Source organism: Varroa destructor, unplaced genomic scaffold (assembly GCF_002443255.2).
Source record: "Varroa destructor unplaced genomic scaffold, Vdes_3.0 BEIS01000004.1, whole genome shotgun sequence".
NCBI classification, from domain to species: Eukaryota; Metazoa; Arthropoda; class Arachnida; order Mesostigmata; family Varroidae; genus Varroa; species Varroa destructor.
In genome coordinates, this window is record NW_019211457.1 from 10,709,173 (window position 1) to 10,730,107 (window position 20,935).

At 40.4% G+C, this 20,935-nt stretch overlaps 3 protein-coding genes across 19 annotated transcripts in view; 1 reads left to right on the top strand and 2 right to left on the bottom strand.

Moving 5' to 3' along the window:
- LOC147755834 (uncharacterized) overlaps nucleotides 1-8,393 on the bottom strand; it is a 12,744-nt gene extending 4,351 nt beyond the window's left edge. The window contains exons 1-4 of one of the 6 annotated variants that reach the window (XM_086987438.1): nucleotides 7,819-8,393; nucleotides 5,018-7,035; nucleotides 4,634-4,839; nucleotides 3,026-3,163 (exon numbers count right to left, since the gene is read on the bottom strand). In XM_086987438.1, the coding sequence (XP_086843564.1) occupies nucleotides 6,822-7,035; nucleotides 7,819-8,120 (516 nt within the window). In that variant the 5' untranslated portion in view covers nucleotides 8,121-8,393 and the 3' untranslated portion in view covers nucleotides 3,026-3,163; nucleotides 4,634-4,839; nucleotides 5,018-6,821. Of the gene's footprint in view, nucleotides 1-3,025; nucleotides 3,164-4,222; nucleotides 4,840-5,017; nucleotides 7,036-7,818 lie in introns of those variants that run through there. The other 5 variants (XM_086987437.1, XM_086987435.1, XM_086987436.1 and 2 more) reach the window with 5 other exon arrangements.
- The window catches only part of LOC111249136 (uncharacterized), a 24,623-nt gene continuing 6,772 nt past the window's right edge, over nucleotides 3,085-20,935 (top strand). Inside the window, exons 1-7 of one of the 9 annotated variants that reach the window (XM_086987423.1) lie at nucleotides 3,085-3,224; nucleotides 13,603-13,928; nucleotides 14,164-14,281; nucleotides 14,413-14,482; nucleotides 15,001-15,124; nucleotides 15,521-15,703; nucleotides 15,946-16,888. In XM_086987423.1, coding sequence (XP_086843549.1) covers nucleotides 13,642-13,928; nucleotides 14,164-14,281; nucleotides 14,413-14,482; nucleotides 15,001-15,124; nucleotides 15,521-15,703; nucleotides 15,946-16,120 — 957 coding nt within the window. In that variant the 5' untranslated portion in view covers nucleotides 3,085-3,224; nucleotides 13,603-13,641 and the 3' untranslated portion in view covers nucleotides 16,121-16,888. The other 8 variants (XM_086987424.1, XM_022802580.2, XM_022802583.2 and 5 more) reach the window with 8 other exon arrangements.
- The window catches only part of LOC111249132 (uncharacterized), a 14,177-nt gene continuing 11,524 nt past the window's right edge, over nucleotides 18,283-20,935 (bottom strand). For all 4 annotated transcript variants that reach the window (XM_086987410.1, XM_022802560.2, XM_086987409.1 and 1 more), the window contains exon 10: nucleotides 18,283-20,414. In XM_086987410.1, coding sequence (XP_086843536.1) covers nucleotides 19,938-20,414 — 477 coding nt within the window. In that variant the 3' untranslated portion in view covers nucleotides 18,283-19,937. The remainder of the gene's footprint in view (nucleotides 20,415-20,935) is intronic.

Below are 20,935 nucleotides of genomic sequence, written 5' to 3' on the forward strand. Positions count from 1 at the left end.
TATATATACGCAATACGACTTTAGACGCCGTCATTTATCGATAGAGTAGTGTTCACTTAAAGGGGTTGCTATAAAACAACCGCTTAGGTACGAGCACATGAAAAGCACTTTTTATTGATTATCATTTCTGTTGAGAATTGCAGAGATAAAAGGGCACCCCTAACCAAACAAACAAAGAAAAAGTTGACGGTTTTATGATGAAGCACTGGGCTCGTTAAAGGACTTTCACTTCGCTAAGTGTTTCACGTTGATGTCCCGTGAATAACCGTGACATGTCGGGTAGCCACTTTGCAAACATTGCTAAGGACTAAGCTAGTTATTCTGCAGGCCTTGTCTACATTAGGGAAGTGTCCCGTACAAGTAAAATTTACTCATTGTTAAATCGAAAACAGAGGCCGCCAATGTCTTTAACAAACAGTATTTAAAATTGATTTAGAAAAAACATTCCACCACACTGACTTAACACTGCATCGGTGCGGGGGAAAGAGACGCGACTGCATAAAGCATCAGACAAGACACAATGTTACTTTGCTATTTTGATCTCCTACCTGTGACATCTCACTTATTTTTTTATGGGCTAAGATAGGCGAAAAATGTGTAAGTCGACTATATCACTGGGAAGAAAATCTGTGTATCAATAGGCTAAATGCTTGCAGCGGATTCTTATAGCTATCTTATACCCAAAATATTGCTTTGAGGTGTGACAGTTAGCAATATGAATGCTTATTAGTTTAGGGAAAAATGGAAGTTGCACAACTGACTGACCTCAACAGAGCAATGGAATACGGTTCATTATTATGGTAATATAATCGGACAATCGATTCATGATAATTACGTAAATCTCGTTCTCTCATATTATGTGCAGGTTATCAGTTGATTAAACTGAGAAGGTTGTAGCTTAGGAGGCAATTGTGGTGACTTTATAGTTTGATCAGTGACTGGGCAAGTGGTTAAGTATTGTGGGCCGCCTCAAATTTCCGTGCGATAGTACCACGAGGAAAGCCGTACCCGCAGTGTTGTTACCTACCTGAAGGGGACGCTAACTGAATTTACTAAAAATGCGTCTTCGTAAGTTGCCTAAATCGTTTCACATTGAAAACAGCAGGAAGAAAAAGAAGAAAGACCTGAAGAAACCTGCCTCTTCGACCGATGTACATATAATACACAATATAGTTACGCAGAGGAGCGTTTGCGGACAAGAAATTTTAGTTAGCATAGGAAACAAGCTAGATGAGTGCAGAACTCAATGAAAACGCAGCAATAATTTTCATTGGGTTCGTCGATAAGCGGGTCTGCAGTGAGTCATCGTGTTTCCAGCCAGGAACTAAAAGTGAGGGTGATTTTTTTAATTGTTTACTACTAGTGCACATGGACTTATTAATTTACGGGAATTAAGGTAAGCAAACGACAGAAGCAATAATAAGAGGTGTTAACCGTATTTAAATGGAAACAAAAAAATTCGGACTCATATACATTAGATCATATTTGGCGATAAGGGCTCGTTTCTAGAAGCATTGATTAGGTGACGTGACTTAGGTGTCCGATGAAAATTTGTTTGGTAACGTTAGAGAAAATAGAAGGAAAGGGCATCCTGTCAAACATATCCCCCTAGTAATGACTAAATGGAAAGAAACAACTAGTAAAAAACAAGGGAAATCGCTTTCATTGTGACTGGATTACAATGTGACTATTTCAAACACAATAGGGAGAGTAAGGATTGTGACGATTATGCGTTTGTTAAATAATAATTATACCTTCACATGTAAATACAACAAAACAGCTATTATTATTATTATTATGTCTCTGTCCATAGTAACTTTTCACCGAAGGCGTATCTTCAACATCAAGTTTATTCAGCGAACTTTGTCTGCAGTTAGAACAAAATAAAAGTAATAAAGATCTTGAAATTAGGCGAATCCCTGTGTAATAACCCGACCCCTAAAAAAAAAACGTATAATACTGTTTGCGACGACGGCCATAGCACAAGAAGGGCAATAATGATAAGAACATCTGTATCAAAAAATAGCTACGGCTTGCATACAATACTTATTAGTTCGTATTCATGTATAAAACGATGACGAGACATTTTCCTTTTCACTGTAAATAAAAAAATTGGTGTTGATGATGATGTACTCGAGCGCTATATAGTTAGTTGGTTAGTTAATTATTAACAGTTGTCAGGAGGAAATGGCAATGTTAATTTCATAAGGACTGAGAGAACAGCGAGTAAAAAAAAAACAAAGTTAATAAAAAGAAGATACGACGTTGGCATATACTCAAACGAACGAGGAAAACGTGTGAATAAATGTTCCTCCCTGTCTCTAAACAAAACTTTGCTTTGTTTTAAACGGTTTTAGATAGTTTTTATATAATCATTAAATAAAACAGCTGCAAAAATCGGAATCTCAACTTTACTGTTTTGTTATACTCGTTGCAGCATGGACAGTTTATTGAGCTGTTATAGATAGGGTCATGTCAGTTCGGCAGAAAAGGACGTGTGTTCTTAATATCTCGGCAGTATTTTTTCGCACACGGCAGTATAACGCACTTAACGGACTATTTAAGACTATCACAGCTCACACACATTTCAAATGCATACTTTAGTAATTTAGCAAAACGGAGTATCTGGTGTCCTGTCTAAAACGTACCAAACGATTTATATACAACAGTAGCACAACTGGCGATGTCAGCATCCCTTACATCAACGAACTTATAATAGGAGAAATAAAAAAAAAGCTGCCTTACGAAAACAGATCGAGCATAGAAAGTACGGAAATCTACTCGCATACAAGTTTCAGTTATAGAATCTTGGGGCTGTGTAGAAGAGCTCTGCTCATCTGCAATGCATAATTTGCTATAGGAGCCCGAATGCCGATGATGCAACAGCCACAGCAACAGTAGAAACGCGCTACTGTTTAGCAACAAACCTAGCGAAACGCGTCGATGCGTATGTTTGCTACTATTTCATATTCATTTGTATCTAAAGCGGTAAAAGATCAGCTGAAGCAACAATATAAAAAAAAGATTAGAGCATAGATGCATGGAATGATTTTTCATTGCTCAAACGTCGAAAACTACCGGTGTTGACAACGTAATCGTTGTATATACAGCGTCAGTGTGCAATACCAATGTAGTGTACCGAAGAAGATGGTTGGTAGAGGATCTGCAATTCAAGGAACGTCATTTGAGAGCCGTATCTGTTAAAATGTTACGCTCGATTTGTGGTGAGGATCACCTGTCTGACATGATAGAGAAACAGTAAATTTTCCTGAGCTATGACTGTTCGTACGCATTTTTGAATGTTACCATTAAAAGTAATTGTTTTCAGTGTTTCACAGCTACTATTGTTGGCGAATATAAAGTTAACTACCTTATAGGTTGATATTGTATCAGTAACCCAATGCTTGTGTACCAGTATAGTGAACGAAAATTGAACCTCTCTACAAAATCTTTAGGTAGTGGTTAAAATCTGAACTCGACCTACATCTTCAGAACGGAACAATTGGTCACCTCAAAAAATGGGCTGACTTATTCAACAAAAGCTATTTTTGTTGACAACGATTTATACAATTATATAATATATGTGTGGTAAGATCTCGGTTAGCCGAGTTAAAAAATATATGTCTAATTTCTAGTTTCATTCGAGTAGAGCGGCGTGAAATAGTGATTGTTTTTAGGGGACATTTGCTGTCTCAGACGCTAGAGAAACGTGGTTAACGGGTCAAAATGTTCAAATCATGAATATTAGCCTCCCTCTTCCATTGACAGTTGTATCGTAGTGTAATTTTATGCAAGACGTTTATAAACCTACGCTACACAGTGCAATTGAACTGGAAATCAGGGTATCCAACATGTTTATGCGGCTTTAAATATTTTTGTCACAATCAGTGTTTGGGTCTTGGCTGATTGCATTTCGTTGGCTGTTCAGCGTAGTCCTTGAAACACTCACAACGTAATGTCGTGAATAAACTTATTGCCCGAAAATTTTTTTCCGTAACCTATGGCACTTTCCGATAAACGCAGGGAAATAATAATAATGTTTAATTTCGCATCGTTGCAAAATAATCGCAGTGCCAAGCCGTAGTGTGATTAACGGAATAAAGTTCTATAGGGAGAAAGCTTATGGTAGTAATGGCATGAACTGACACACAGATAAAAATCGTATGTGGAAACTACGCGGCCGCGTTAGCATAACCCGGTAGAGGTTTTACAGCAAAAGCTATTCACAGTCAAACAGTTCGCGCATTTATTATACAAAAATTACAAAATTGGCCCGCTACCGTACTGCCGGAATTAACATCGAATAGCTGCTTTTCTCTAGTTTTCTTCGAGGTTTTGGTAGAGTTTCTCGAGGGTGTTCGACAACTCGAAGTACAACCCATTGCTACTACTAAACGTATCAATTCCACAAAGATGGAATGAAAGCTTTTATTGTTTCTTCATTTCGCAGAGTATGGTTACTTCACTGTTTTGCACGCTTTATTCAAGCCGTCTTTGTAGCATTACTGATACGATATAAGGACTGAGACCTTTCCTGAAAAGAAATCGCAAGTGACAGCGATATATCAAACAGCAGTTATCACTGGTATACACGTATGTAGCGTATGGGTGTAGTAACCCAACATAACGATACCTTGCGAACACCTGGGTTATAGTTCGATGAAAGACCAAGTTATTGGAGTTTCTGTATGGATCGTCCACCTTCCTACTGCCCATTAGCGCAAGCGACTGGCTGGATTAGGCGAGAACATAAACGTGTGCTGGGCTTCTTGTGTACGCACTAACTGCCTCGCGGCAGAATTTGTCCGTAGTCTTTCATCTTTGGACAGCGTCGTTCCACTGGCAAGAACCGACAGCAACAACAACAACGGTTAGAACAAAACAAGCAAGTAAAGCCAAAGAGGCACGTAAAAGACTATGGCTTTTCTGCGCAGGACACCAACGATGACTGGCCATTAACCTCAATTCCGATGTGAAAACGATCGATTCCAGTGCGCTTTGGCTCCAGCCAACTCACCAATTTATCGCCACCAATTCCATCCAGTGATTCTGCTACTTCTTCTGCGACTTGTATCGACGCGGACAATAATTTTGCTGTCATAGCGCGGTAGGAAACTGCGCTTTGCTATACCGCTACGAACGCGCTGCGCTCCTTGTGTATCACTGTTTTTTTTAAGTATAGATGTACTACTGCTGCTGCGCCGATGCAGCCGGCATTGACTTGATGTTTGCTCTTCGACGTTTCTACCGCTGTTGCAGCTGCTGCTGCTACTGACTACCAACTTGAATGAGTGGAATAATGCAACGGCGATGGACCCTAGTGCTGGACCCGTGGCTGCTCTCGTGTCTTCGTCGACGAACCCCCCTTCTTCTCGATGCGTTGTTACCTGCGTTCCCCTCGAAAAATATTGACGAATGGCGACGACTGTACCAACCATCATGGGACGATGACGCTCAAATCGGCGATGCCAATGTCGGCGGCGGTGTTGGTAATGCTACTGTAGCAGAAGCTGAAAGTGCCCGGCAACGCCGCTCCGAACGTAATTTCGCTTTAGCGTCGCTCCTGTGTCGGCTTCCCCGGCAAAAGGAGGCGACATTGTGTCACCACACTGTATTGTAATATTATCAATGATAACAGTTTTTGTTTGAAACGCCTCTTGCTTTCGGGTGGCAGTCAAACGACTCTCGATCGCCTTTGACTTTTTGTCATGCCACAGACACCTCCTCTATAACGGTACCTGGAGAGAGGCGGATAAATAGTCTCAATCCGTTGCTCCGTAGAGCTTCATACCTTTGGTGTAATAAGTAATATATAGCTACAATGGAGATGTCAACAACAGCAAAAAGAGCCGGTTTTGCTGCTGCCGCTGCGGCACGTTGCAGCGGTCGCTTCCACGCTGCTATTACTATGTGAGCATTGTAAATGTGTATATATCACATTTAGCAGTAGTTATGATAATGGCGGCGAAAAAACACACCGTCGAGGAGTATTGGCAGGCATATGCTATAATTTTTTCGAACACATCTCAACTATTGCACAAATACATGCCCTGAACAGGCATAATCTGCCCAGAGATAAGCGGGCTCGTCTGTCATTAAGCACTTTGGTCTTCGGTTACAAGATGGCATGATGTAATGTAATTATAGTCTAAGTTATGTTCACTGAAGACAATTAAATCTACCGAGATAAGGTAGTACAAACAGTAAAAAACATCGTACAAAGGAGGAGATTTACCGAGAATTAGTAAGAATGCCGGTTCTATCTCAGTAGGTACACCGCACTTTCAAGCCCGCCTGTAAAGGCCGCGACTATATTCCACGTGAAACAGCTTATTTGCGCAATTCTGCAGTACTGGCTTACAACCTACTCATGAATCAAACTTACAAAGAAAGCGCCGTGATTACAGTTAGCTCAATTTCGGTAGAATGCTTGGTCCTTATGGACTAACTAAGGCTTCCTCGGCCACGAAGTTGGTGTACGCACAGCTAAGTCTTAGCAACGGTGATTCGGCCAGAGTTTAGCAACTTTAAACAAGCTTAGTAAGATATTTGCTATCATGTAGGTATATCTCTCTTCAATCTAAGTCAACATTAATTGTTTTTCTCATTTATTTGGATCGGCAACGAACGCTGTGTCCAATTCCATGAATAAGGGCAGATGCTGAATTGCGGCACTAATAATCATGCAAATTAGAAATGATACGATTGGCTATCTGTATGTGTACGTAATGGCTATACCCTCGCAATTGGGACATTCACTTCGAAGAAACCAAAACTAGTCCAGCATACCTTAGAAGTCCTTTTCATTTCTACATAGGAACTTACGCAGAAAAATCTGCGCAGATCCAGTTTTGTCTTTCAGACATTGCCACGGGGTCGCGTACCGATAGCCATCGGACTTCATGTGAAACAAATGAACGTACAATCCGAATCAGTCCCTGGCTAACGACATCGACTGCGTTGACGATGCTTCCGATTGCCCGGCCAATCTCGGCCAAGGTAACCTGCCAAGACAATAAGCATCGTTTAACATTTCTGAAAATAAGTACAACATATATAAACCAGGGCAGGTCAGAGACTTGCTTGCTATTTGATTGAAAATCAGTACATAAGGTCATAATAAGTAAGGCATTACTCTTATAGTAATAGAACTTCCGAATTCATCAGAGGTAAGAGCTCATGGTGTAAAATAGTAGCACTGACGAATAATCAAGAGACTTTCTAACGCATCTCAAACGCATTGCATGTTTCTTGTTAATCATTAATCTCCATGACTCGGATAGCCACAGCCTGCGTATATCTTTAGGGCTTTCCAAACATTGCCAGTTTTGTTCGTCCTAATTTGTCCACTGTCGTTGAAATTCTTCAAATCTCCAAGCGACATTCTCAAGAAGAAAATATGGGCTCATTCATACAGTGTGAACTTGAGATCTGGACCATTTAACAGGTCCTCTTTTCTATAATAATTTCAAAAGGTTTGTGCTACTCTAGAACATGGTCCGTTTTTCTAAGCTCTTGGCCTGCAATCAGACCAACACATCTAACCTGTCATTTGTTCTCTCCCATCGAGAAGCATAATGAACTAGAATTTCTAGGCAGCTTTATCAACTACAAGAAGAGGCTACCTTCTGCATCACCACGAGGAAGCTAAATAAAGGTGAACACTTAATAGATTCTCAGGGTGTATATTAGCATAACGGGTATCCAGCTGAGCGCCTCGAAACCAATTCAGTAGGAAAAAAGAGGCCAAATCGGAGATAAATAGAAATGCATGCAAAATACAACGTAGCATGCTTCAAAAACAAATGCAACATGTACCTTTTAAGTTTCATGCTGCCATTCTTAGCTAACTTCTTCTCAAGGCCAAGCCGAATTCGATCCCTTTTCTGTTCACTCCATACATTATGACATGCGCATTCTTTTTCATCATTCTTTCGTGGGAGGTTCCTTCTTCCTTTTCGACCGCTCATTTTCTGACGAATGAATGTCATTGTTCCAATGCGAAACACTTGGTTTCGGTCGCCTGATCGTCTCTGTTTGGCTGCAGTAGCTAGCCATGACGATGACGATGGGCGAAAGCTTCTGAACTGTCGCATCCGCCCTCGCAGCCCTCGTGGCATCTTGCTTTATCCATCACTTCTTTCTTATTGACGCCTGTTGTTGCTGCTCTTCTTCTTCTTCCTATTATTATTATTATTATTATTACAATTCACTGTTCTGGCTAGCGTAGAGTTTCCTCGTCGCAGGTTTAGGCGTGCGCGTGACGCTTGGGCCGAAGTCGCCGTCAACCAGTCTGCGGTATGCCTTTATCTTTAGTCCTGTCTATCTTGGTTGTCTAGTAGCTGCTTGAGCTACGTGCGAGGCATATTAATGTTGTTATCATTGCAGCATCAAAGAGTCGGCTCATCAACGAAGCTGATGAACAGATCCGCGGGCGCCAGTAAACCTCCTCCACCCCGCAAGCACTTCGGGTAAACACGCACGCGATGGCACAAGGGTATGCTGCTGGTTTACGAACCGCGGTCCGTTCTAGCCGCGCTTCACTACCCTCTCCGACCGAAGACTATCGCTGCTGATGCTGTCGTTCAGCGTTTTCAGAACGGCGGGCTCTGCGCCAAGGGGGTCTATCATACTACACATTCTGGTCTACACACGAGTCACCCGCGCTGTATCCAGACACTGTACGAAAGAATAAAGAGGAATATATGGACACCATACTCACAAATGCCTTAAGACATCTCTTCCGAAGAGACCCAAGCAACAACTGCATCGACAAACTGCTTCTAGAAGACACTTATCAGTCAATAATTTCTTAGCTTTAGCTACGACCTCATAATGGACCTAGCAGTTCGTGGCCTTGCGGTGAATAGTGTGCATTAATCTACTTCTAAAAGCCTAATTGGCTACTTGTGTGAGGAAAACTTCGTAATCAGGTCTTTCTCCTTGTCGACTCGGTTCTCACTCAGTGAGCGGCACAAATTTAAACGAATTGGTGATCAGCTTCTTGCCAGGGCTGGTCATCCTCCTGAGGCTGAGCTGCGCGAACCGGAAACTGAAGGAAGGTTGTACTTGTCATGTGTTTCTCAGCGTCCTCAACCCCTAAAGACTACTTCTGTCGACCGGTAATCTTGAAGTGATGTTCCTAGTCTTTTCCTGTCGTGCTATGAAACGTTCGTGATAATTCGAATGGATAATTTTAGTGTATCGAAGTTGACAAGTAAACTAAATGGAGCTTTTGGGATGGTGCGACTTATACGAGAGATCTTTGGCTCTGTATTGTGATGTCATGCATTTAAAAGGCTGCTTTAATTAACGGCAGACGATAGAGCCGACTGATAGAGAAGTTCGTGTTCAAAGCAAGTTAACTTCGTCAATCTAGTCAATGCTAAGTTGTTTTCGTATTGTACGGCTTTAGTATATAACTTTACCAATAAGACCATTACAAGTGAGTTGGTTAAGAAACCTTTTTATTATGAAATTTTTCGCTATAAAGATCCGGGTCTCTTGCTGGCTAAAAATGGGCATCAGTCGTCCATAAATGAGTTAATAAGATTATGACTGTTCAAAAGAAATGAAACTGTTACTGGTACAGGCTCGCACGCATGTTGAATATGTTGCTCTTAATTAGATTAACAATAGGCAATGGGGCAAATCAGGACACAGACGTAAATATAATTAGGATTGAAACGTGTCTGTGTCCGGTAATAACCTGATGCAACTACAGTAGTGATAAAAGCCTTCACAAAACTGGCAGACGTATGACTGGCGTAAATCAAATAGATGCAACTCCTCGAAGGCGCAACGTATTCTCTTCAAACAATGATCTAATTGTGCGAAATTTACTTCAACACCAATGGTTTAAACTGCCGTTCGCAACATGACTAGGCTGAAACAGTATTAAACAAAGTGAAAGCGAATGTGTGAACAATGTTCGTCTTCATTTTGAACCAGGGTGATATGATTCCACGTTGTTTTACGTCACTTCTCGGTAAGCTCGAAGCTGAAAGCTCGACACGTTCCGTAAATACTATTAAATGCCAGGGCACACGGTACGTCTCTGCTAAGATAGTTCCAAATCAATCTTTTTTATACAAACATATATGATACTGATTTATCGCCCTAAAATTGTCATGCGAATACATACCTTCTTTGATGAAGCGTCACAGTTATCCGCGCCAGCAAATATATGTACATAACTTGCTAACTTTCTACATAAATGCAAGTGCCTAGTCGTAAATGATAGGCGTGAGATCCGTTGTTAGATTCCGGGCCTCCCAGAACCGTGGATACATGCCAGCTGTTGCTTCTACCACTATCCTTGTTTGTAATATATGGGAAAAGTCGAACTGTAATACAAAGATTTATGTAATTACAAATTAAATATCTGACCTGATTGTGAATGGAAATAAACAGAGCAAACAAAAAGTAAATAGTGTTGCTCTGGTCATTGCCGCGGAATTATGTTCTTCGGTGTGCGCTAGGGGTTATTCCATAGCAAAAAAAAAAAAACAGTTAAAATATGCCTTGATGAAGCTCGCCTTCGTCGGGCAGTTGTAGCCTAACATGCACTTTGGCATTGTGGAACAATTAATTATAGCAAATACGGCTTAATACTGCAATGAGCCAAAATAAACTTAAACGGAAGCGATCTCGATCCGAATCAGCACAGCGGTCCTGTCAAAACCCAAAGGCGATCTCCAGCAAATTCTCGTATGATGCATTTTTATTCGATTAGACATGTTACTCATTATTTCCATTTCCAGACTCTGTTGAACCGCTTAAATCTCCTACATGTCATTTTGAATTTCTACGTTGCGTTTTGCTCTTCTTCGAATTGTACGGCTGCCATAGACATTGCCGCGCCGACCTCAAACTGCCACCGCGTCTGTACAATAGTCTGATTTTTTTTTAATTTTACGTTATTGAACGATTACCGCTTGGCCATGCAACGAATAAAACCGAAATAATCGAACCCCTTAAAAAAGACCGGTCAAAGGTTGTGAAATAACGCCTATGCGAAAAGGCAATAAACATGACAAAGAATAGGTTACAAAAATGAAAAATTGGATGAACGTGCACTAAGCGAGTGTTTCGGTAAAAAGGACATTGCTAAACATGATTATTACCATCATTTAGAAGCGAGCTCATGCTATCGGGGTGACGCAATTCTAGAAAATCAGGATGCTGCTGTCAACTGGCCGCTCGCAACATTTCTGTTAGAACAGCCGTATATTTTGACTACAGCGGAAAGTAGAATGTAGAAAACTACATTCGTTAGTAGATTCAAATTATACTCGTTACGTTAGCATCTGGCGTCAGTAGGAAAATTCGTGTTGCAAGTAGAGCAGCACCCTGTTGCATGTAGATATCTAAGCTGTTTCTTCAGATGCCATCATAAAATCTCACAGGTGTGTACAAACTGTTCAAGAAAAATTTGTAAGTTCCGAGTTGTGCAGATAACAGCAATGTACATTTCTATTTATTTTACTTAAAACATGAGCTTCCTCAGCCAGACGTCTCACGTACGTTCGGTCTACACTTAGAAATGAAGGCTTATTTATATCGTTTCAGTTGACTTCGCGATGCGCTTGAATGGGTGTACCAATGATTTTTACCGAAGACTGTACATATGAGCTGCACAGGTAAACCCGCTGCGCAGTTGTTAACAACCCTACCTATCGACTGTGTCGCTTTGCATATTTGGCTAGCGTTGAGTTGTGACCAACGGCAAAACAAGTTATCACGGAGTAGTTGGCTTAGGATGGCGACCGCGAGAAAAATACGATTTCAAAAAACCTTGACCTAGTTTGGGTAACTTTAACGAAGCGGACCGGGCATACCTGTGTTGAGCTCTTTTCACCATGTGCCTAGCCAGCCGATAGCTTAGAGGTCACACATGCATAAATAGAATTGAATAAGATATTATTGGTGTTAACACTTTACCTGACAGCGCTTAAGAATGGTTCCCAACACAGAAATAATTTGTTTGAAACCTTCTCATAACCTTTAGAGTTGCAATTTGGGCAAAGCTGCTCCAGTTCAACGTTGCGCCTGGCTCTAAGCTAATGGCTATCGGAGTCGTTCCACACGTACTGCACCGGTGAGTCAAACTGAGTGACTATGAGTGTAGTCTAATACTTTCCATTACGGCACCAACAGGGTCTTTCGGTGTTGTTAAAAATGTGCGAAAAGTGTGCTAAGATGATCGTTTAAGGAAAAACTACATTTAATAATTACGTTAGTTCAGTAAGCACATCTTCTAGCTAGTAGTTTCTACTTTCGTATAAACAAACGCTTGACTGTAGAGTCAGTCTGTTTTACGATTCGTTCATTGCTGCCCATAAATAATGACGAAACGGCTTCATTAAATTTTAGGACAAATCGAGCTTGTGATTTTTCGATAGTATGAATCCCAGACATCGACTTAAGTTTGTTTGCAAGTTATTAACATGATATCGTTACATTGATAATAACACGATGCAATATGTAGTAATAACTGTACTGTATTCGATATTAGACCGGAACTCGAAACAGTATCTTTAAATAACAGAACTGTTTGACTACTGCTTCATATACAACTCAGTAGGACCACAATCCTGTTCATCTGCGAAAAAGGGCATTGTCTTGTGTTGCCTGTATTGAGCGAAGACCTATTGGACTCAGTCGTTCAATTTGATCACTGACCTAAGCTTACGTAGGACCTAAGATAATGGTGACAGCTGTGCAACTAGCGCTATTGCTGACGAAGACCTTGACGCGGTTCCAAATTATAACCTGAGTAGCCGTCGTCTAAATGCGCTTCGACTACTTTTTACATATGTGTGGACGCAGTGGTGTGTATGCCGTACAAAATACCGTACGGGCACCGTACGAATTTTTTTTTAATTGTGCTATATGTGTACACTCAATGGATTATTCAGATTTCGTTTTTGTTAACACGGGCGATGGGCACTTGTAAAAAAGTTCTCAATAATATTAATTTTCGAACAAAATAAATCAATGTCCTTGTTGCCACATGGGGAATGGGAGCTACTATACTCGACCAACGTTTCACTACGCAATAAATAACAGAATAACCGATACTTTCATATTGATATTGTATAGTTGTGGAATATTACGACTTTATGTGCAACTAATTGGTTCTTCCTGCTTGTATTTCGGCATATATATATGTATATATGTGATGACAAAGAACAAACGGGCCGTCGCCGATCGAGCATAATTGAACTATGTGGAGATTTGTGCAAAGGAAATTAATTAACTTGAAATCTTAGCCATTGGCCACATGTTTGTCAGACCCTCCAGTATTCTTGAGTACCCACTCTCGAATTTTATGTGAAAATAACCAATATAGGTCATATTGTGGCGCACAAAAACGTTTGTAACCTCAGCATTTTCTCGTCTAATCCAGACAATTTAAAGCAAAGTAACGAAAAGCGTTAAGAGTAGCATCAAATTCATTTTGAACGTGCACTTTTCTCGGAATGACGATGGTCTATTGACCTGAGTGAATCGCAGTGTAAAAAGATGTAAATGGGATCCTAAAATTTGAGTTTATTTTCAACTAATCTGTTGCCCTGATATTTCATTTCGTCCCCCCAGGCAATCTCGAGCTGTGTAGTGTCTATTGCGTTGTGAATAATGTCACCCACCATGTGCGCAAGTATAATGGTCTACGTTGGTGCTGCAGCGACCTTTGCGCTCCTATTGACAAATCCCTATGGGACAGTAGCTTCTGGTGAAAAGTTCCTACCTTCATTTCGCAACTACAACGGAAATACTCCGAAAAACGGTTCCTCAGCGGCGGCCACCGCTGGATGGCTTCCGTGGGGTGATACAGCAGTATACGCGTATGGGCTGAGCGTCGCCGAGCTGAAGACCTCACCCAACGATGGAAGCGTGGTTGAGTGTAAACTCACTGAATTGCAGTAAGTCGAATAACAGTTCACCTTTGCTATTGGAGAATTTCGAAACAAGCGTTTTCTTAATACTAATTTCATTCTAACCATTGTACTTGTGAGCTTAATGCTACCTTACACAAACACGTCAGTGTTTGATTAGAGCTGAATGTTAAGTGCAGAGATTCTGCTCTGTTTACCGGAACCTGTTGATTTTTTCGTCGTATTGTACGTTAATTCTGTCTCAATACTCAATGTGCTGCAGAGACCCTATCGAATGCGACACGCTTGTAAAGAAAATTGGCCGACCCGTTGTCAATGTTTGTTTCCATCGGATGATGGAGATTATCGCCGCTTGTCGCGCCCTTGTACAAACCACTAAGGTATCTATTAGTATGACTTTATTTGTACGCAAAGCGATTAAAACGTTTATTCAAAATGTAACGGTACCGTGTACTAGGTAATGAATATCTGCTGTATACTATTGCAATAATATCGTTGCGGTTGTTGCCAGGGACCTTCGTTGCCATTAAACGTTCATCAGTTTCTTTTCTGGAATCAGGTCTGGAATGGGATATTTCCAGGTAAGTAATTGTTTATAGCTTACTTGCTAAGAAAAGGTTCTAGTTTTGGAGAACGTCGGTGTGTATAACGCATGTAGGTGTCCCTGATTATAACAATGTTTGCTCACACGAACCTCGTCGTTGCTTCGATAAAAATCACAGTCACAGGAGACACCTCTTGGTCAAGTGCAGACGTAAATAGTACGTTGTTGTTTTTAACTCAGCATGGTGAGAACTACCGGTCAAGTAGCTCCAGCTTCGAGTCATTTTCAAGTAAAAGAGACGTAATTCATGCCTATTTCTCCTATTAGAAACTGTTAGTCATGCATAATCAGCTAAATCGTGGTTTCCACATTGCAAATGTATCAACTGGCGCCGTCTTTCAAGCGCATACTGATAAGAGAACAATACTTTTGAACGTATTTATAGAGCGTTTTTTGTGTGAATCAAATACGACACTGAGATACAACGATTTGATTGTTCATATTGAAAACCAAAACTCGATTTATGGCCAGTAATGAATTTTTTCTCCTACGCAGGAACAAAATGGTGTGGTTCCGGTGATATGGCAGGGGGCTACCACGACCTCGGGGCTGACGTTGCCCTCGACAGGTGCTGTCGAGCTCACGATCACTGTCCCGTTAAATTGAAAGCGTTCAGAAGGTAGCTCTATGATTATTCGCAGGCAGAGAGTTTCCTTTAAGTTAATGAAGACAATCCACACGCCTAAGATTATCGCGTTATTATTAGCTGGCTGTTGCTTGGATTGAAAAATAGAAAAGTTGTACCAAACGATCAACTAATCGATGTATCTCGCTCTTAAAACGCTAAAATATCAAGCACAAATTTCCAGAATCATGTGTTATCTAAAGAGTAACTATTCGTCTTTGTAATTTTCACATTGTTATATTTAATGCTTATATTGGATCTTGATTATAATCGTATTCAATTTGAAACGCTCATTCGAATTGATCGTAACAATATTTACTATTCTATTAGAGTAAATGGCCCACCTAAATTCCCTCTGTTAATTCGTGGTGTCTGTCTATTACATGCCAGGGGGCATGGTCTAGTGAACTTTTCACTGTATACGAAGTCACACTGCGCGTGTGATAACGATTTCCGCAACTGTCTCATGGACTCGCAGTCGCACAGTGCATCCGCTATCGGTAATATGTACTTCAACGTGCTTCGGGTACCCTGTCTCCAGGAGGTCGACGAGTCGAGATCGTTTTGCAAAAGGTTTGTAGCTATTTGCGCGTCTATGTAGTTACTTTCTTTAGCTTTGGTTTCATTACCACCATTTAACACCTTTTAAGTTTTTGCCACATTTAAGCTAAACACCATTAATGAAAGGAATTAGTAACCATTCCAGCGCAACAGGTAACATCACCACTGAAGTGTTAGAAGTGTATAGTCAAGTAGGTAAAGCATGAAACAATCAAAATAGGAGCCGTCACAATCGTTACGCTACTATGTTTCAGTGAATCAGGTGTAGTATCAAAGGAATGCCTAAACGAAGACCAAAGAACCGTACAAATGAAGTTTATCAGCGCAGGCGGTTTTCCGCTATCAGGACTTAACGTACAGTCGACAATCGTTAGTACCTCCACTAAAGGCGGCAGTGATCTTGCCAATGAAGATTCCCGGCAGGTCTGAAGGCATAAGAGAATTTGCCATGACAAGCATAAGCGACGTCCTTTGCGCTATTTTGACAACGGATGTACATACGATTGTACATATCGACACAATTAGGGGTAACTAATTATTCGTTTGCATGTAAAAAACGTTTTTCTATATATCACCGAGTGCGCGTATCCATTTGGTTTGTGCTTTTTGCGGGTCGCTGAATTATAACATCAACATACAGCTGTCACTAAATCTACTGCCCGAAGAATGCTATGTCTGTTTAATAGCTAATTTTATAGTGATGTAGAAGGCTGAACTATTGTGACGAGGGCGTGCTTTTTCATCAACTAATAAACTTATTTAGATTAGACATGTTACTAAACAGATACACATATGTAAGACAACTTTCGTCGCCGTATCGGGTGCCTATATTTGACATGTGTCTGTACGTATTAAACTTCTTGGTGGCAGGCCTTTCAAGAGAACTTTTGGTAAACCAAGATAAAAGCTAGAAATTGATGTTAGTTCTATGGTGAAATCTAGTCACACCTGTACATAGTACATCGATCAATACAGATCATAGAGATTTAATAAGAGCGTCTGAACCTTACTTTACCTTCAATACCAATGAACAACAATTAATTTGCTATATCACTATAGAAATAGTTAAACTTAAAGAAGTTTAACTATTTCTAACCTAACCTATATATATAACCTAATAAGCGGTAGGCCGCTTGGAGTCTTCTACATTATACAGCACGATATACAAAAAATAAAGCTCAAAAAACACATTGGCAATGTTAGTTTTTAATTAGCGCAGTAAAACAATGGAGCATTTACTTTCTGATCTATTATCTGTTAGCCAAATCTAGGACACATAACAGGTACACACACACAGCTATGCAGTCACGCAGGCACAAACGCAGCTACGTAAATACAGTGCCATCAGCTTTAATGAGCGACCCTTCTAACGGGTTGTTTCAGCGGCACATTTTACATGTGCGCGAAAAATGTCCCTCCTAATAGCCGGGTTTGCCCCACAGAGTTTCCGTTCCTAGCTACAATGAGTGACCCAAGTCACTCTTTACTTTTCCTTTAATCCGCAATTCATTTTTTCGCTGCAACTATACGCCAAGCGGTACCACACAACTGTAGACTTATAAAACGCCACTTGAAAACGATCAATAAAAAAGTCCAGCAAACTAAAATGTCGGCCTGATAGTAGGTCAGTAATCTAATGATACAATCCCAAAAAACTCTGCGCTCGACTATTCTAAAGAGACTACGCCTAGAGCTTGTATGAACAACGCAGTTAACTATATATATTCTCCTCTCCAAAGTAGCAGCTATTTCTAAACTGAAATTTGGAATTACCAAAAACAGCTTTCTGCGACATTTTAGAGAATTTTGAGATATTATCATTCTATTTTCTGTTAACAATCGACCATTTTTCTTCCAAAAAGTCTCTTTCGATTTTTTTTTCTGAAGCAGCACGGAAATTCGCGCATAAATCATCGATACCAAGCCCTTATTCAGCGTGAAGGTATTCGACGATTCTTGACCCTGGCTCATATTCCTTCTTGCTCTTGCTATGATGAGTTTGTGGTTTTGTGCGAGAAAGTACAGCATTTCTCCTAATATCAAAAATACCGAATAGCGAACAGCCCGGCAAGGTTACACCTAATTTAAGATGCGGCATGCGCACACATATAAAGTAAAGCATTCAAACTCGGACAGGCCTTGTCGAGCTATCTGGCAGAGAGGGCATTTGTTCATCCTCTATTTCTGGCCATAAAAAAGCCAATTCCTTTTAGAACAAAGCAATAAACAAATCAAGACGGAAAACAGCGCGTCCTTGTCGGCATTTAAATCAAGATCAGCTCAATTTCTCAATTCATTTCTAGTTAATGTTTTAGAGTCTTCAAATACTCCTCAGAACCTAGGAACGCCTTAAGCGTGACAAGGTCGTCGCACAGACCTAGAATCGAATGTTTGAAGTAGACTGCCGGGTATAGAATTCGACGAGGCGTGGAAAAGACAAGCGTAACGATGCCAATAACTTGACTAAATGATTGATTCTCTGCTTGAGAAAGACACCTTCGGTCCTTCAGCGGAATTCGTTTTAGAGAATATTACTTGCTAAGTAATTTTACAACAGGTATGATGTAGTCAATTGTAGACGACAGCAGGGATGAAGAATAAAATAATTATTTATTTTAAACACATAAATACAGCGCTAATTATTATATATTACAGATAATTCCAACACAGGCTTCTCATGTATCGCGTTACTCTTTTTTTACCATGCTTCATAACTATTTATGTGAAAATGCAATTTCTTCAAGATGTGATAAAATCTTGCTAAAGTCGACGAAATGTTTTCCTGCATTCAGCGTCATTGTTTGCAGTATTTAAAAAATTATTTAACATTTGTTTATATTTAAGTATGACAACGTACGTGTATAGACTCGGCTGACAAATAGAAAGCAACTTCAGTATATTGAGCGTATGAACAAACAGTGTTTCATTAATGAATAGCTACCTTTGTTATTAATCAACGTTACGAACAAAACGAACAAATTCATATATAGATATATGTTTTTTACATAATTTTACCTTATTGTATTAAATATCTAGTGCACACTTTTTTAGAAAGCGCAACATCAATAAAAAGTTGAAATGCAAATTGGAGGAATTCCCTATCGCCAACCACCCATTGCACGCCTCTGTACGGTTACGGTGACTGTACGGTTTTATATACATTACTAAGCAACAGCAAAAAAACTTGGAGGTCTCCAGTGCTTAATGACGGCTTATTTTCACGCGCATACATACTCACCTTCACGTAGTAACTAGTCAAGGAAATGGTTTACTACTACGTTTTACTGATTGTTATTATCAACAACCTATGATACTCAACGGTTTGGTATTAGATTTTTTTTGGGTGGATTTTTTAAATAAAGGAAGTGGAAGATTTCTACTTGTTATCCTCGATCGTTCCCGTATTATTATATCGTTTATATTGAAACTCGTTATTTGTGTTTCGCTGCAAAACATCACTGCAGTTCATCGTGTCCATTTCCGTCGTACTTCCTTCATGTATTAACAACAGGAATGAACACCGCTGAATAAGGAAACTTGTCGAACCATACATCATAAGCACATGAACACTATATATATAGTGTTTGAAACATGCGAATGATGACGATCGGCTCCTGTTATTGAACGACAAAATGGTTCAACAGATTGTAAAAACGACCGCCTCTACACTCAGTACGTTTGCAAATTGGTTTCTTCGCTTTCATCACCCACACCCACATGTATTTCGTTGCCATAGTGTTTTGCTTTTGTCGTGCACCTATATTAATTTATTGTCGCCTCTTGAATAATCGGCTCATTATCTGCTCATTTAGCTTGACTAACTTCACCGCCGCCGCCGCCGCCAGCAGCAACAACAAGAACAACAACAACAACAACAACAACAACGACAACAAAAACAGCCTCTGCCTCTTTTCACTTCAACATGAAAATTCTTGAGGTTTCATGCGTTCGTGAATTTGTGCAGTTGTGTAACGTACTCTTGTTTTATACAACATGTTATATATCGCACACACTTAAACATGGATGTCTATAGCGAACGCATGAGCAGCGATTATTTTGCCATTTGGAAATTTCATCCGTAAACGGTGTTTCGGTCCAGATCAGCTTAACGGTACGAAGGGCTTCGTGGCATCAGTGTAACCGTTGCTGGCGCCTTTGCCGTATGTCGACCAATTCGTCTCGTCCGATTGACGCTACTGCTGCAATTCATTCAATTGTTACTGCTGTTGGTCTCCGCAAGCATACGTTAATGCGCGCTGTTGCTGCTGACCCAGGGCTGCGCTTCACTTTCTCTGTCTTCGTAAAAGCTTACGGCATTTGACGCTGTTGTTGTTTGTCGACTTTCACTAGCAGCTGGAAATCGATTCGTGGCCAACCGTCTGGTAGCGTTGTCGTATACCCTGCTGACAGTTAATCGAGTCACCCTGCGACTCATATTGACCGCTAAGGCTCGCTCTAGTGACCTTGCCGGATAGTCTCTCCACGTAGTAGTAAGGCCGTAGGCACGCTGGAAGGCACTGCTCAAGCCACACCTTGGTCGCCAGCCACGCGGCTCTCGAGCGCGACGTTGTAGAAGCCTGTGCCGTTGACTCGCATTCGGCCTCTCGTTGTTAATCTGTGTATCGTCACTGTTACAACTATTTGTGGTACAGGTCTCCCAGTCACTTTCGCTATTTTGTTCTTCGCTATCCAAATCGTCGGACTCGGTTTCATCCTCCAACGACTGAAGTACAAGAAACTTGGTTATATTCATATTCGGTGATATCATTCGGCTTATTTAAGCTTAACTTTCTTTTCATTTTGTTACGGTCATTCATTGCTAGTACGAATTGTTCGTTAGGTTGAAATCATCACTAAATGCGCACTGTTCTATGGTGATTAACAAACGACTAGGCAAAGTAAACAAACAACAGCGGGATCCTTTCAAGCAGTTACCTTATGCCTCTTAGGACAAGACTTTCGATGCTCTATAGCAAATCAACAATGGCTAGTCTTACTAATACGTATAGATGTCTGTGATAACAGCATGCAAGAACGCCAATTTCACATAATACTGCACTGAAATGAGACAAATGAGAAACAAGTATGAATCATACCATTTTCTAATAGTAAATAAGGTTGCCTTATTTAAGGCAGAATTATAACCTGACCTAACCTTACCAGTATTCATGTTGCGCTAAGCATATCCATTGCATAGCGGACCGTCAATGAATTAAATATATGTACATATGTGTATATAAACTT